Source organism: Eretmochelys imbricata, chromosome 7 (assembly GCF_965152235.1).
Source record: "Eretmochelys imbricata isolate rEreImb1 chromosome 7, rEreImb1.hap1, whole genome shotgun sequence".
Taxonomy (NCBI): Eukaryota; Metazoa; Chordata; order Testudines; family Cheloniidae; genus Eretmochelys; species Eretmochelys imbricata.
The window spans coordinates 76078930-76096256 of NC_135578.1; the positions used below are offsets into that span (position 1 = coordinate 76078930).

Consider the following 17327-nt stretch of genomic DNA (forward strand, 5'->3'; position numbering starts at 1 on the left):
GCTCCTGCCCTCTGCCTTGGAGCTGCTCCCAGAGACTCCTGCTTGCTGTGGGGAGGGGAGAGAGAGAGGGGGGCTAATATCAGGGTGTCCCCCTCCCCCTTGCTTCTGAACCCATTTACCCCTTCTCCATATAGAGCAGGGTGGGAACTGGACAGGGCTTAGGATGGAGAGAGCTTGCTGGCAGGAGCTGGTATCTCAACTTCCTGATCTTTTTAAAGGCAATGTACTTAAAAGGGGCAGTGCACATCTCTCTCTGTCTCTGTCTGCCATGCTGTCTCCCCTCCCTCAATTCGTGCTGCCTTGCAGAGTGAGGTTACATTAACAATGTGTTAACCCTTGAGGGCTTAGCCGAAAGCTAGTTCATTATTCAGCAGTAAGGCATTCCCTGGGAAACATCCCACCCTCTTCCACCCTCTAACTTCACCACCTCAACCAAATTTTACAATCATCATTGCTGTGTACAGTATTAAATTGTTTAAAACTTATATTGTGTGTGTGCGTGTTTGTGTTTTGTCTGGTGAACAAAATTTCCCTGGAACCTAACCCCCCATATTTACATTAATTCTTATGGGGAAATTGGATGTGCTTAACATCATTTCGCTTAAAGTCGCATTTTTCAGGAACATAACTACAGCGTTAAGCGAGGAGTTACTGTATGAGATCACATTCATCCGTAGGGTTTGTTTTCATCAGTGAGCACCAGGGCTGAATGATATCAGCACACGTGTATTCCCACAACTAAACAACTTGACCATAAACTGCCCTTTTCACAGAAATACAAAACATAAGATTCCAAATCACTGTTTCTATCACTTATAGGAGTTTGTTGACCACCCTTGTTGACAACAATAATTTTCTTCAATAAAGATATAAATAGAATTATGTTAACACGTAGTGAAAATACATGAACAATTATACCAGGCCAGACCATGAATTTACAATAATTCTTACAGTCTACTATTGTACGTTTTAGAAATGTGATAATATAATCCAGATTCTTCAGTTGAAAAGGTGTCCTCTTTCACACCAGCGACACTACAGTTGTGAAATATGAAATGTAACCAATACAACTGCAATATATAAATGAAAAAAAAAACTAGCCTGGTTGGTCAAGCCACCACTAATACTGAAGCCTCCTCATCCAACGTGTGTTATTCCACAAATACCTTTTAAGAAACTAAGTAGATAAATGTCTAAACTTTCTGACAAAAATAGGTAAGTCGACAAATCATTTATATTATGTCATCATGTGGGCTCTACCTATTGGGGGGAGGGATAGTTCAGTGGTTTGAGCATTGGCCTGCTAAACCCAGGGTTGTGAGTTCAATCCTTGAGGGGGCCATTTAGGGATCTGGGGCAAAAATTGGGGATTGGTCCTGCTTTGAGCAGGGGGTTGGACTAGATGACCTCCTGCGGTCCCTTCCAACCCTGATATTCTATGATTCCGTTGCATATATCATTCTCTCTCATATATGTATATTTCCCTGCCTCTCTCCTGGATTTAGGCAGTTCTCTCTAGAGCTGTCTGAATTACACGAAGTGTGGCAAAGCACAGGTAAGTTGATCACATAAATATCCTGTCTCTGCTTTCTCTCATAAAAAGGATAAAACTCAATCCTTAAGGTCTAGAGCTTCCTGATCCTTGGGAGATTTTGAGAGTAAATACAGATCTTGCTGTGACTAGAACATGTAAGTGTGTGGTTGGGTTGGTTGGGTTTTTTTGGGGGGGTGGGGAGGGGAGCGAGAAGATCAGGAAGAAAAATTGCAACGCTCACATTGTGGCCTCATGTAAATTGGACAGAGACAGGGCTGGTTGGTTGATTGCCTTTTTTTCATCCAGAGGTGAAACAATTGCAGGCTCATTCTCCTCATCCGAGCAACACAGATAGTCATCTACAGGAAGGTTAGATGCCGGACTGGATGATAATTCATGGCTGCTTTGAGAGCGGTCTTCATCTGAATCTTCTTCCTCCTGCTTGTAATATGTAACATCATCATCAAATTAGCTGTCTACATACTATTTATTGAAAATACAAGAGGTTACAGGTATTAAAACCAATAGCTAAACACACTTTGAGATTTCTCACTACAACCTCTAGTGGGGCAAATTCCGTTGTAAGGCATTACTTGCCATGACTAAATGTGGCAGAATCTGGCCCTTACTTCCATAAGTAGCTCTACTAATTACTTACTGTGGATTACTCATACAACAAAACATTTGCAAGAGCATGCTTTTAAATAGGATTTAGGGCATGATCCTGAAACCCTTATTCATTAAACTAGTCCCATTGAAATCAATTAAACTCCCCATGAGTACGGTTTGCAATGAGAGAGCCCTTTGTTTATTGTCCGTAAAGTAAACTTGTACCATTTAGTGTCAACAGTTCATAAATTAAAGCTACAATACGCATAAAATAATAATTCTAGAGGTATTTTTAGAGTTACAAATGGTTTTAGCAATCAAAAAAGAATGACCATATTGCAACACATTTTACAGTTGTACTACAGTACAAGAAGATGATGAAATTGCCCACTTCTTAAAAACTGTTATTTATAGATTTTAAAAAATGCATTGACCAAAGTTCATTCAAAGTAACATGAAGGAAGCTTTAAAGAGATTCTGAAGTAATAAGGTTATGGCTGGGATTTTCAAAGGAATCAATGAACCCATTGAAATTCAATGAGAGTAGGGTGCCTATAACTCCCTGAAGCTCATGTGCAAGTCCCATGCTAACATTACCACAAGATGTGGAACAAGGCTTTGTAATTAATATTTTCTTTTATAGTGACCAGACAAGCGATTTACAAAGGGCTACTGCAGCTCACATTCAGTGGTACTTCATCCTGCAAGAAGTGCTACTGAAATGGGGAATTCACAAGGTAAAGCACTACCCAGTGAGAGTAAAGGCACCAGTTCTGGACCAGTTCTAGCTCATCAATTTTTGACATGTATTTTATATTTTTTTAAAAAAAACATTGTTATTTTTAACAATCAGAATCATATACATGAAAAGCTTTTCTTTCTTTCACACTGGTATAGCATTGATCAAAATGTTATGCTAAGATCTTAATGTGCTAAGTAATAATGAAAGTATTTTCAACAAAGATCAAGGAGGATATATTAACAGTATAATACAGATAGACACAGCTTTCATTTTGTGGTGTAGATTTGTTTGTAATGGTGAAGGTTAAAAGCTGAACTCCCTCATCTGATCCCTTCCCCACCCATGTAAACTGATTGATTCAGAAATTGATGTTTTACATCATGACCTCTGGCATGCTTTGGGGTTGAATCATGTAGGATGTTTACTCCTCTTTAAATATCAACTGGATGATTTGATCAATAAGCATTCTATAAGCCCGGCATGTGTAAGAGTGATTAGAATGTCACTGAACTGGCATACAAAGCACAATTCAGAATCTCGTATAGCTTCCTTACAATAAATACTAATTCTTTCCAACTTACAATTGTTGTAATCAAAGATGGTGTCGAGAGAAGTTGCTTGATAATTCTGTATCTGTCATAAAGAGGCTTCATAAGACTCCTCTCTTGTTTAGTTACCTAAAAAGAAACCGTAAGAAAGTACATTCTTCTCAAACACAAGCATTATGGGCCATATTCTGCTCTCATTTATACCAGTGTAGCTAAGGAGAATTTGGTCTGACATGTAATATTGCTTCAGTTAATATTTATGCGTATTTATGGTAACAGTAGCATAATTCATAAAACATCACAGTGTACAATTTGAAAACAAAAGTGTAATGTAATTTTTCTAATGAAAAATATACCAGGTGGAATCTTTGCCTCCTTGAGGCATTCATTTTGGGAAAAGGGTGAACTGGTTACAGTTCCCCTTCTGAAGATGCAGATATTGTTAAAGGAATTAGTTTTCTCTGTTCTCTCTCTAGTTAACCCCTGAGCATCAGATGCACCTAATTTAGGGATAATGCTTTTTTTTTTAGTTTGTGTACTATGAACTCAATCCAACCAAAAATACTTACAGCCTATCAAATTGCATAAGTCATGTATAAGGCTATGGATTCTGGTTGTACAACAGGCCATCCTACTCTATTAAAAGAAAGAGATGGCCAGTCACAGTAGCCCAAAGAGGAAAAAACATACCTAATTTATTTAACTGTGTATGATACCTGCATCTTTGGCAGGGGATTAGACTAGATGACCCAACTCTGTGGTTCTATGATTGCATCATACCTGTTGTAGGGCAACATTGTCAGAAAGAACGAGGAGTACTTGTGGCACCTTAGAGATTAACAAATTTATTTAAGCATAAGCTTTCGTGGGCTAAAGCCCACTTCATCAGGTGCATGCAGTGGAAAATACAGTAGGAAGACACACACAGAGAACATGAAAAAATGGAGGTTGCCACACCAACTCTTAACAAGACCAATCAATTAAGGTGGGCTATTATCAGCAGGAGAAAAAAAAAACTTTTGTAGTGATAATCAGGATGGCCCATTTCAAACAGTTGACAAGAAGGTGTGGGTAACAGTAGGGGGAAAATTAGCATGGGGAAATAGTTTTTAGTTAGTGTAATGACTCATCCACTCCCAGTCTTTATTCAAGCCTAATTTAATGGTGTCTAGTTTGCAGATTAATTCCAGTTCCGCTGTTTCTCATTGGAATCTGTTTTTGAAGATTTTGTTGAATAATTGTGACTTTTAGGTCTGTAATTGAGTGACCAGGGAGATTGAAGTGTTCTCCGACTGGTTTTTGAATTTTATAATTCTTGATGTCTGATTTGTGTCCATTTATTCTTTTTACATAGAGACTGTCCGGTTTGGCCAATGTACATGGCAGAGGGGCATTGCTGGCACATGATGGCGCACATCACATTGGTAGACGTGCAGGTGAACAAGCCTCTGATAGTGTGGCTGATGTGATTAGGTCTATGATGGTGTCCCTTGAATAGATATGTCGACAGAGTTAGCATCGGGCTTTGTTGCAAGGATAGGTTCCTGGGTTAGTGTTTTTGTTGTGTGGTTGCTGGTGAGTATTTGCTTCAGGTTGGGGGCTGTCTGTAAGTGAGGACTGGCCTGTCTCCCAAGATCTGTGAGAGTGAGGGATCGTCCATGCTCAAATAAATTTGTTAGTCTCTAAGGTGCCATAAGTACTCCTCGTTCTTTCTGCTGATACAGACTAACACAGCTACCACTCTGAAAATTGTCAGAAAGGAATCACCTGCAAATGAGTTCATCTCCTCCCTGTGCTCCTTAACACCCTATTCTCAAATCCCTGTCAATCCCCACACTGACCATTTAAGCACCCATGGGAGTTGCTGCCACTCTACTGTGTAGAAATCATCTCCACAACTTCAGGTGAGTATGTGGGGGCAGAAGTGGAAGGATATGGACAGGCTGCAGGCATGGGCAATAGCCCAGAAATGGAAAGTTATCGAGGTATATGGAGTAAGGAAGAGAGAGCGGCGGAATGCTGCTGTATGCCATCAGCCTGTCTAATCTAATCCAGTCATAGAGTATCTCTAATGTATCCTTCACTGTAGTCTGTGAGTGCTACTTCTACCCTAGCTTGTTGCCCTCTGTAGGGGAAGATGGGTGCTGTTTTTACTCCCAATCATCACATTCAGTTTCATTGCAGTTGACAGGCCTTCTTGCCCTTGACTTACAAAATGGAGAAAAATATTTTTAAGGCTACAGCCCCTTTTAGCTTCTCCTCTGGCTGACTTTTCAGATAAGGAGGGAAGAGCCATCCCCCTCTCTCATTAAGACATCATCAGACTTTCCCAGCATGCTCACTGGTGACCCCAGTAACATTCCTAAGCCTGCTGTTTTAATAGTAATTAGCAACTTGGCCGTTTTCTTTAGTGTAGTCTTTCACTGCACTCCTGCCTCCACAGTGAAGTTTGTAGAACAGTGACATTTTGTTTATGGCTGATCTTTAGTATTTGCTAAAAATATAAAGGTAAAATCTTATTTCTAACAAGTTGAGTTTCTGAATTTTTTCACTGAATATGTTTTTAATTAGTGTTTTCCATTTTTAAGCAGTTAGTTAGCCTTCAAAGGTAGGTACTTAGAAGTAATATTCCTTACATTTGATACAACTGTTTGATACATACAAATGCATGTGTTGTGCTGGTTGCTATGGGCCAAGCTTTCAGAAAGGGACATTCTACATTTGTGTACAGTTCTATATCTATATATGCATAGGCAGTTGCCATTAATGTGCATTCATGGCACAATAACTACTAAGGCTGTATGCCTGCACACACAATAGCTACTAAGGCTGATTTGCCCTTGCAGTCGAGTTAACTGTACATATAGACGTAATCACACAATTGTGTAAGGATCTTGGGCCTGCTCTGACAATTTGGCTGTTACCGTTATGAAGTGTAAGATTTTCAGTAACTGTCGTATGGTGGGATAACACTGCTTAGAATGTTTTGTTATCCAATCAGCATGCAGGATTTTCTATTATGATGCTATAATGTTTACTAGGTAATGTTCCGTTATAGTGCTGTCTCCAGGTTCTGGTTCTAGCATTACATGGAAGTATTCCTCAATCTATGTTGTGCAGTTGTGTGCACAACATCCTGCAAAAAACCAGCATGGAACACGCAAGGTGAGTTGGTGTAGCAGTTGCCCTTGCAAATCTTTAAAATGATACCTTTGGACTAATTAAATGTAAGCAGTATTTGCTATACTTAGTAAAGGAGATACTGGTTGAAGTTTACCCCGTGCACATGGCCTATACACTAATTAAGTCCCAGTTAAGCCTCAGCCTGCACGAGAGGGGATTTCACCCACCCACCACCATGAATAGAAGAGTAACATTTTTTACTTGAAACAACTGTTGTAAATATCCTCATGTTGACTAATACACTGTCCAAACTTCTTCTTAATGGTATTTTTTTTCTGTAAAAAGTGAGTGAATACAAAACACCTAGGTATAATTACAGATGGTATAACCAAGTAACGGAAAGGAAAACTGCATTCCACCCCCTCACATCCATATGATTATCATAGGGGATATGATAGCTGCTCTTGTAAGTATACTTGTAGAAATAATGGGCGAGATCTTCAAAAGAGTTCAATGCCCAGAAAGGACAGCAAGGGCAACTCAGCAAAGCAAAATATCTGTGAAGAGACCCTGCCAAATATTCTGGGGCTAGCAGTTGATTTTTAAAAGAGCATATAATACAACCCTACAGTACTAGAAATGTTTTTATTAAATTGCTGAAAATGTCAATGAAGTCAGATTTTATGGTGGTATTAACACATTTTCCTGTATAGTTAGCAACCCAAACACTGTAGCCTTGTCCCAGATCCTCTACAAGTTCACCCTTGGTTCTCCAACTTCTGATATAATTAAAGTTATGACTAGCTTGTAAAAAATAAATCATGGATTTTATTAGGCAATTTAATATCTTAATGTCAGCACAATGTTATTTTCTTCCTGGAAATAAACACCTGACTTCATAATTGGTTAGGCTGGCATGGCAAGCAAACAACTCTTCTGTATTTGAAAATATTAGTAAAGCAGATTTTAGGTGGGAGACAGTACCAGTAAGCAGCACTACACATACTAAATTAGCTGAACTGAATGTAGGGCAACAGCTATCTCATGTCTCGCCATGTTTAGCCTAATCTAAACATCTTTTCTGCACCCCATTGTACCATTTCTCAAAGGGTCTTTGATACTGCTTGTGTCATAGATGGCACTTTCAAACAAAATGATCTCCGCCAGCTCTTATGTTCGAAAGGCCAATTTAAATTAAATACTTTGGGCCCTCCGTTTTGTGTCATCAGAACATGTGGGCACACATATCAGTAGTCAGTTCTGATGTAGTTTGTAGTTTCTAACCCCTTTTTCTCCGCTTCCCCCTCCACCCTGATTTAGGGGGACAGAAACCGGTAGAGATCTACTAATAATTGCACCTGAAAAAATTTGGCCAGTTATCACACCACCAAGAACAGAGGCTGGGCTGAGACCCTGCTGAAAAACATTATTTTCAAACTCATTTCACATAAGTGAAGTACAGCTTTACTACATACAACTGTAGGATAAGTAAAGAATTAAAGTTAGCTTAAGTTTGGTTAAGGAAATGTATGACTAAACTAGATGATCACAAAGGTCCCTTCTGGCCTTAAAGTCTGAGTCTATATATGTGTTGTAAAGAAAGGCCCTGACCAGCAAATAGAAGGAAAGCCTTGAAAATAAAAAGTGGTAAAGCCAGAAGGAATAAAGCAGAGAGGACGTCTGGTTGAAAGAATAACTAATGAGATAAGAGGCAGTTTCTAAAAAGAAGGCCTCTGACCACAGGGGTGACTGCAAAAGGCTTTAAATCAAATACAGAGAATCCGTCTGAAAATGAGCCAAAATGCCCCTTTTCCAACCCACACTCCAGTGTTAAAGTCTGTGTGAACCGAGGTGGAATGGGAAAACTGTAGGTCATCAGGAAGGAGGGGAGGAATGGAACTCTCCAGTTGTTTTTTAGCTGAAGTCAATAATTGGCAATAACATCCCTTGATTGTTAAAGGGTATAAAAAGTAAACGCTCAAAGGGGTCATTGCTAATGCCTGCCTGACCACACTGAAGCCAACCAATATGGATCTAAGTACCCTTGGGCTTAGCCTGTTTGTAACTATGCTGCTTATAAATGTTTTGTTACTGTTTGGATGTAATAAATTGCTTATTATTTAGGCTTTTTAGACATGTTTAGAGCAACTGTATAAAATACCATTTGGTCTCAGGACTTAATAAAGGAATTTATGCTTAAACTGGTGTTTGATGGTTTCCCATATTAATAATTTCAAATATTATTCAAATAATTCCAATAACAACAACAAACTGAAAACAATTTTGACAATAGTCAGTTGTATCCTTTTAGTCACAATTCTAGGGTTACATAGTCTACTTATATTGTAGCTAAACTCAAATGTAAGAATACTTTCAAGATTTTAAAACTGAAAGGACCATAGACCACATTCTGCTGCCAGCCTTTACAGAGTAAATCAGAATATCTCCATTAAAGTGAATGGCATAACTTCAAATTCACACTGGTTCAACTGAAATCATATTCTAGCCCCAAGGCTAAACTGTCAAGGCCTGATTCTCCTCTCACTAGTGTAACACTATTGATTTTAGTGCAGTTATTCCTGATATACACTGGTATAAATGGAAGGATAATTGGGCCATGTGATGGTAAGAGGCCAGCACAATTCATGCTTATAATTTTGAGGGGCTTCCTTTCACAGATAAAAGGCCAGAGAGGTCCAATCTATTTCCACTGAAGAGCACCACGTCTGATGTTAGAGTCAAGTTTCTGTCTCACCTCTTTCATAACAATGTGCTGTGGTAAATATAGGTACTGTTAAGGTCTCTACGAAAGGCAAAGAATGCCCAGCTTTGCTTAAGACTTTTCCATCTCATTGCTGTACATTATTATCCGACTAAAAAGGGTGGTCATTCAAGAAGTCTGTTGCCCAGGATGCTTTATTTATTACTGTATATGACAATATTTTCCTGCCTATCCAACAGTAAGTAGATGTGTGAACAAAACCATAATTAGCAAGGGCCAAACACATCAGCCACAAAACCAAACCATTTTGCATGCTTGCCACTGAAATTAACCACCCTTCCATTCCATCTCCTAAAAAACCCAACCCAACCCAAGACAAAAACAAACCGCTCCAACAGGTTACTTGTTTGTATTATGTCCTAAAGCAATCGGGGGGAGGGTTGCAAGATATCAGAAATTTATTCCAATCTACAGCAAAGAAAAACTCGCTCCCCTATACGCTTATCCTTCAAGGTCAAGCATTCTCTGTCAACCTCTCAAAACACACAAATTATATATAAGTGTATCATTGTTATAATTGAAACTTTTTTACTCTTATAGTAAATGTAAATAGGGGTGCAAGTCACAAAAATGACTGCAAATAAGGGATTGTTAACCTGAAAACACAGTTTTAAATGTTGCCAAACTGTTGTCTGGCAGACCAACAAAGGTCAAACTTTCTAGAGCTGAGGATCTACCACTGAGAATTCATTGCCACTTACTGCCAGGAGTTCAATGCTAGGGATATACATTGAGAATATCTTAGGCAATTGCAACAGCTAAGAAGGGACATAGCTGTTTGGAAAAGAGTTGGATCTAAGGCCACTTTATAGAATTGCTTCTAGCATGCATGTCTCAAAGCACCATTGTTCTCAGCACAAATATGGCACGATAGACAGACTCTATCAGATGTGTGGATTTGCAGATCATGCACCAGAACATTTTGGTCAGTCTGTGGCTACTGAATAACCCTATCTGGGGTACAGGATGGACATCATCAGCTTTCTTTAATACAAAATCCCACAATCCTAATGCAACCATTAGTGATATCCCTTCCTGTAAGCCAACATAACATTTACTCTGTACAAAAGGACTTGGTTTCCTTGTCCTTGGTAATGAGTGGGGACATAAATACAATCACTTTCTTCGATGCCCTTCTGTGTCTTTAGCATAAAATGCTCCAGTTTCACAACCATCAGTTTCACCAGTAATGATTCAGCTGTGGTTTTATTTTTCGTCTTTTGTGGAAATGATGTTATTACTCATAACTGGATCTATTTGAAAAATGCAAATTATTTTGTGTGGGATTTTTTTAAATTTCCCTTTTTTCAAAATTCCCCATAATCTATTTTTCTTCTTTTGACAAAAACTGAAAAAAGTTGGGTTTTGAAAAATATTTTCTTTAAAAATCATTTTTTGAAAACCAAATTTAAAATTTTACTGAAAATTTTGGTTTTCCATCAAAAAGCTCCAACATGTTTTACCAAAATAACATTTTTCTATGATTGTCTATAAATTTCTACACCAAGAAAAAACTGCTTGTTTCCTGAAGGTGACACTTTCATCTTTGCACGTCCATTCCTCACTGGTTGTAGCTACTGAAATCTATCAGGTTTCTACACTAACTCTCACTTTTTGTCTTTCTTGCATAAAGAACCCATGTTTCCCTGGGTGCGTTTCCTATCTGGGCTTTGGACTATGTACTTGAAAACCTAGCGATGTTCCAGGAATCTTAGAGTCATCTGCTCCACAAACACACAGGGAGGAAGGGAAAGGACAAGAAATATCCTCTACTTATGCTTCTGTGCAGCAGTCAGGTATGCTTTTCATGGGGCAATACACAAACTACAGAGAGTGGAGACAAGGTGGGGCAAACATGGGCATATACTGCACCTCCTGAAGAGGGGTAGCATCAGTGCACTCCCACAGTACCCTGAAGTGGAGGCCCCACTGGGAACATGTAGCTCTGTGCTTCCTCCAACAGTGGGGCTGTGTCTCTGACAGACAGCAGAACCCTTACAGAGCCATTTGATATTTCAACAAATCTGTTAGTGCTACTTCTTCGAGACTCACTTTGGTGGTAGGCTCCCACGTTAAAAGGGAAATTGTGGGACCTTCCTTCTTACAGCAACAAAGAACTGCTTAAATTAGGTGAATTTGAAAAAAACAGCTCAACTTGTAGAAGCTGCTGACACTTAAATCAAACATAATGAGAGGGCACCCTAGAAAATGTTACATATACTTCTAATTACTGGCTCTGAAGTGCAACACTGTGATTGATAAATTCTCACCTTATTAGGACAGCTCTTCATGCTCAGGGACTGATGGTATCAGCAGCATTTATGATCAGTGCTAGAGCATGAAATTTGCCTACTAAGGTATATAAGTCCATTTTTCCCAACAATATTCATTAGTTGTCTAACAGGCAGATTCTCCACTGAACAACATGCTTCCAATAAAGTCGTGAGAACACCACCAGTTTACTCCAGCTGAGAATCTGGCACAATAATTTTCAATATTTTTATATATATATGCCACCAGGTAAGAAGCAGGAACATGTAATTGCCGTACCAGTTAAAATAAGCAGCCCATCTAGTCTGGTACTCTGCCTCCGTCAATAACTGTTACCTGATGCTTCAAGGAGGTACAAGAAACTCCCTAACTGACAATTATATAATAACCCCTTTTAGAGGAAGTTTCTTCCAATCCTAGACAGTTAGTGGTTGGATTATGTGCTGAAGTATGAGGTTTTTAGCCTCTTGAGTATAATTATTTTAAAAGCAATATACAATTGCTAAATATAGAAAAAACTGTCTAACAAAACTCTTATCAGCACAATCTTAAGGTATATATTTTAGTAGTTATCCTAAAAAATCATTATATGGTGACTACTATTAAAAAGGCAAGTTTTGCCCAGCAGTAAACCACAGTAATTAAACCACAGTAACTAGACCACAGTACTAAACCACAGTAACTATGACAATGTAGTTCTGAGACTACTGCTTGTCTCAGAATAGGATAATGAGTGCCACATTTCAGATTCTGTGGTAACTAGGTCAATAACAACTTCCTAATGATGACCACTGCACATCTAGGAAGTATCTTTAGATGGTAACACCTGACATCTGAAAAGAAAATGAAAAGATACGATAATATATCTTCACAAAATGTCAACTGCCCATCATTTTAGGCATATTTATCTCCAACCCACATAAATTTGCCATTCTCACAAGTAGTTACATCAGAAATGCCAAATCATGAAACTGAACATTTAATCAATATAAATTATATCAGAGATATCAATCCCACATCCTCTTAAGATTCCTGCACCATGAGCTTTGGTTAAATAAAGTGGTTAGGCATGTGCTTAACTTTAAGCACGCAAGTAATTCCACTGACTTCATGTTCCATGGAACTTTAAAGTTAACCACGTACTTGAGTGCTTTGCTGTATCTTGGCCTATTTTAGCAGGTTTCTCGGCATAGGGATAGGCTTAACATCTTCAATAAATAAAGGAAAATGTAGGTGATAACTCATAACATTGTCACATTCTGTAGTGTGGTCTGACTTGTAAAACTTTTCTCCTATGCTTTTAAATGCTCTAATAATGTATAAATTTCAATACCAAATTACAGGTCAGACCGCACACCACCTAAGTCAAGGTGCAAATTGTGGAAGATCAGAACGGGGTCCTGAGCATTGTCACCATTATGTTTGCAATATTTTGCTATTGAAGACCAATATAACGCCACCAAACACTGGCTTTGTTATTTTATTTCTAAAAAAACTTGGTCACAGTTTAGCATTTTCAAGCAATGAACATTTACATCTAAAGATTGCTTTGAACCAACTACAGTAATGTTGAATGTGTAAGAGTGATCTAAATATATTTAAGGTGTAATCTCAAAAGTATTTGTTAAAGAAATTCTATGTAATATAATTTGAAATTTACCTATCTTTCCATGGCATACTTACAGGTCGTCCATGAATACTCTCAAAATATAGCAGACATTTCTGAAGACTGATTTTTTCCAAAGCCATTTGCTTTTTTGTCATATCCTATTTAAAAGAGTTATTTATAAGGTTATGAGTCAAGATTTCATCTCAAGGATGTAGGAATGTATGTTTTAAAATGTACTTTTCCCAAACACTGATATAAAAGATCCTGTTCCTGCTCTCATTGAAGTCAATGGGAACTTTGCACTGAAATCAGTGGGAGAAGGCCCCAAGTTTATGTGAATCACATGTATGTATTAATTTCTTGGGGGCTGATCCAAAGCCCACTGAAGTCAATGAACAGGACTTTGACTGCAATGAGCTTTGGATCAGGCATTTAGACGAGAAATAATATATTATACTCACTTTGCATTAGGGAAGTGAAGTCTTATTTAGGAAAATCCCCATGGACATCAATGAGAAGTTACAGAATGCAAGAGCAGACCCCGGAAAATGTATTTAATGATCAGAAGTTTCTTTGTTAAGTATATAACTTTATAAAAATCTGAACCTTTGATTTAACTCATTTTCTTTCAAGATATCCAGTTTGTAAATGAGATTAAGTACCTTGCAACCTCCAAAAAGTATATTGGGACAATTATGTCCTTACCAATAAGTAAAATTTTCTGAGGACCCTGATTCAGCAAAGCTGAATATGAGTTTGTAGCATAGTTGGGACAGCCCTGTCGAAAATGTACAACACTTTTCCAACAATTGCAGTGGATCTGGGGCTCTCACTCTCTCGTACATGGCCACGGTTTCTGTGGTCTATTGAACACCCAACACTATTCATTTTCAAAACTTGGGAATTCTACTGAACAGAGACTCACTTGAGAGACTGTTCAATACTGCCAAAGGCATCTCTGCAGATCACTGATACCAGTGTCATTCCCAAGAATGCAGGGAAGCTGATTTTTTTCAAATACAATTTGCAAATGCTAATCTACAAATATTACTATTTGTGTCTATATGCTGCAGAGTGAGGGTCCAGTCCTGCACTCCTTACTCAGGGAAAATCCCATCTGAGTCCCATAGAGAGTTTTGTCTGAGTACAGGCTGCATAATTGGGCCTAAAATGTGCAATCCAACACAAAAACAATTTTCTTTGCATTTTCTGCTGTAATTTTGTAAATCAATTATATAAGGCCAGAACCTCAGCTAATGTTAATTAACACAGATCCACTGAAGTCAGTGGAGATATACCTAATATACGCCAGTTGGGGATCTGGACCGTAGACTTTAGTAATTATCCGGATTCTAATTCATGGTGAATGACACTCACTATAAATGGTTATGAAAATTACTTTGGAGCGGTCGTTCCCACAAGAGCTTTGCACAGAGGGCCTCTGCACAAAACAGGATAGTCAGTCTCCTCAGCAACATTGTCCCCCCCACCCATGTGGAAGCACCCTCTGTGGCTCCAGGGATCTGTGGGTGGCATGTGGAGAACAAGGAAAAAGTAGGGAATCCACAGAAATGTTAATTCAATATGAATCACCTGTCCCCCCTCCAGCCCATGAAACCTCTCTCAATGGAGCGTTCAAGGGGGAGTCCTGAGCAGGGCCTAGCCACAGTCTCTCAAAGTGCTGTTCTGTACCACTAAGTGGGGCCACAGTAGGGAGCAGCATGCAGAGCTGGTGCAGTTTGCCATGGCTTCTGGCAGATCCCCAAGATCTGTGGGAGTTGGGGCCAAACCTCCTACATTTTCCATGTCAGGGAGGGGAGAATTCACCCACTACATAGGAGGAACTGTGTGATGAGAACCTTTCCTCTCCTCCCCATGACTGCACATGTGCTATATTTCTGCTGAAGAGGGTGATTCCCCACTCAGTAAAGTATTTGCTGAACACATAGAGTTGTATTTAGCGTGAAGCTTTTTAAAAGCATAGTGAAACGTGGCGTTTAGACCTGTATCATCAACCGCTAAGGGAGCCATCCTGGTCCTGCTGATGTCCAGGAGAGTTTAGTCCTTCATTTCAATGGGAGCAGATTTTGATTTATTTACGGACAATTCCAAGTTATCTCAGTTGGCCATCCAGACACTAAGGCACCCAAAAATCATTTATCACTTTAGAAAACCTTGGTCTTAAAACTCTGCACAATTTGATCACTTAAAAAAATTCCTATTCGTTTTTTTTTCTATAATAGCCACTATTTGGCATTCAGGCACCTAATGAAAGTGCAAGCTGCCCCACCACCAGTTTAACACGTAACACAAGTTAATTCTTCCAATAACTATTATGTCTGTCCTCCTCCGAGTGGGCCTGTGACAGCTGGATGATTAATGGTAAACAGAGTGTGATCAATAATACTGAGTCCTACACGCGGGGACCAATATCAAAAGGGATACTGCACAGATCACCCATGTGGACCTATATTATTTACTACTTTCATTAGCAATCTAGAAGAAGGTTTAAATTCAACCATGATTGTATTTGCTGACAATTTTAAAAATCAGAGGGGGAGCAAATGAGAAGAAAAAGTCCAAACTGCAATGGCTTAGAACAGTAGGCTGCATGCAACAGCATGAGATTCAATGCTGATAAAACAAATGCATAGTTGTGCAGTGAGGGAGAAGAATAAATAAAAAGCACAGATATAAGCAGGGGACAGATAACTAGAAAGTAGCCAGTTTGAGAAAAGCCTTGGGTGAGAGATAGCAAACTTGCTAACTGAACACAGGTTTGCAGTATGAATTTGATGAAATAAAAAACATGGCTAACATTGTTCAATATACTTAGGGAGATTACATATGAAATTAGGGAAGAAGATTGCTCTCCGTAATCCTGAGGCAACGCATTTGAAACTTTACATGAAGATCACCTCACCACAATTCAAGTTCTGATGCCCCTATTTTTGTCATCGTTATGTTGCCTCCGGCACTCCTCTGCATAGCAAAATGTGAGACAGTACAAAGCTGGGCAACAAGTAGGAGGCAATGATTGGAATTTAAACAGAATGAAGAGAGACTACCCGGATCGGCGGGTAGTGATCGATCTATCGGGGATTGATATATTGCGTCTATCAATCCCCGAATCAATGCCTGTAGTCCACCTCGGCAGGAGGAGTAAGAGGAGTCGACAGGGGAGCTGCCGCGGTGGACTCGCCACCGTGAGGACGGCCAGGTCAGTCAAACTAAGATACTTCGACTTCAGCTACGCGAATAGTGTAGCTGAAGTTGAGTGTCTTAGTTTAAATCCCCCCGCAGTGTAGTCCAGGCCTCAGGTCCTGATCCTGTGAGATGCTGACTTCACTGGAAGTTGAGGAGACTCAGAATTGTGCAGGAAAAGGCTCTAAAATAGTAACATTTATATAACCCAGAAAAGTAAAGGTGAGAGCAAGAATGAGAGACCGTCACCATCTCTGAAAATCTTTTAACTAAGCATATACATGAAGACAGAAATTTAATTTATATTCTCAGAAGAGAATGAACAATGGTCCAAGTCTAAGGAGGGAAAAGTTTAGGCTTTTGTCAGGGAAAGTTTCTTAAGAGCAACAGAAATTGGGAAGTGGAATAAACTAAGAGAGCTCTAGATATTCCAGAGCAGGTTTGACTTAGAATAGTCCTATAAAATGCCGCCGGGTGGGGCCATTATTTGATTATAGTGTTTTGCCCATCCTATTTTCCACTATTCTCCTTCACCATTCTGGTCATAAAGCAAACTAGCCCTGAACCTAGTAGTCAGCCAAGTTGCTCAGTTATTCCCATTTTATAATTATTAGTAATAAAATATCACTAAAATCAAATTGATTAAAACATTAAGAGCCAGATTCTGATACATTTGCTCAAGTTGGGCAGTACCTTATTTCTGGAGTAGTCTATTGGTTTCAGTTGGACTCACTTGGTTTCAGTGGGGCCATTTGTGGAGTAAAATACTATTCTGAATGAATAAGAGAATCAGCAATTTGCCCTTAATGTTTGGCCTCAGTTTGGTCTAAAATAACTATGGTTTGCAGCATAGAACGTGATCTCATTAAATCTTTAGACCTCATTAGATCAATTCTATGTTTCAT

At 39.0% G+C, this 17327-nt stretch overlaps 1 protein-coding gene across 2 annotated transcripts in view; it reads right to left on the bottom strand.

The window, feature by feature from the left end:
- The window catches only part of FAM13C (family with sequence similarity 13 member C), an 87937-nt gene that overhangs the window by 2764 nt on the left and 67846 nt on the right, over nt 1-17327 (bottom strand). For both annotated transcript variants that reach the window (XM_077821859.1, XM_077821858.1), the window contains 2 exons: nt 3467-3562; nt 1776-1972 (listed from right to left, as the gene is read on the bottom strand). In XM_077821859.1, coding sequence (XP_077677985.1) covers nt 1776-1972; nt 3467-3562 — 293 coding nt within the window. The remainder of the gene's footprint in view (nt 1-1775; nt 1973-3466; nt 3563-17327) is intronic.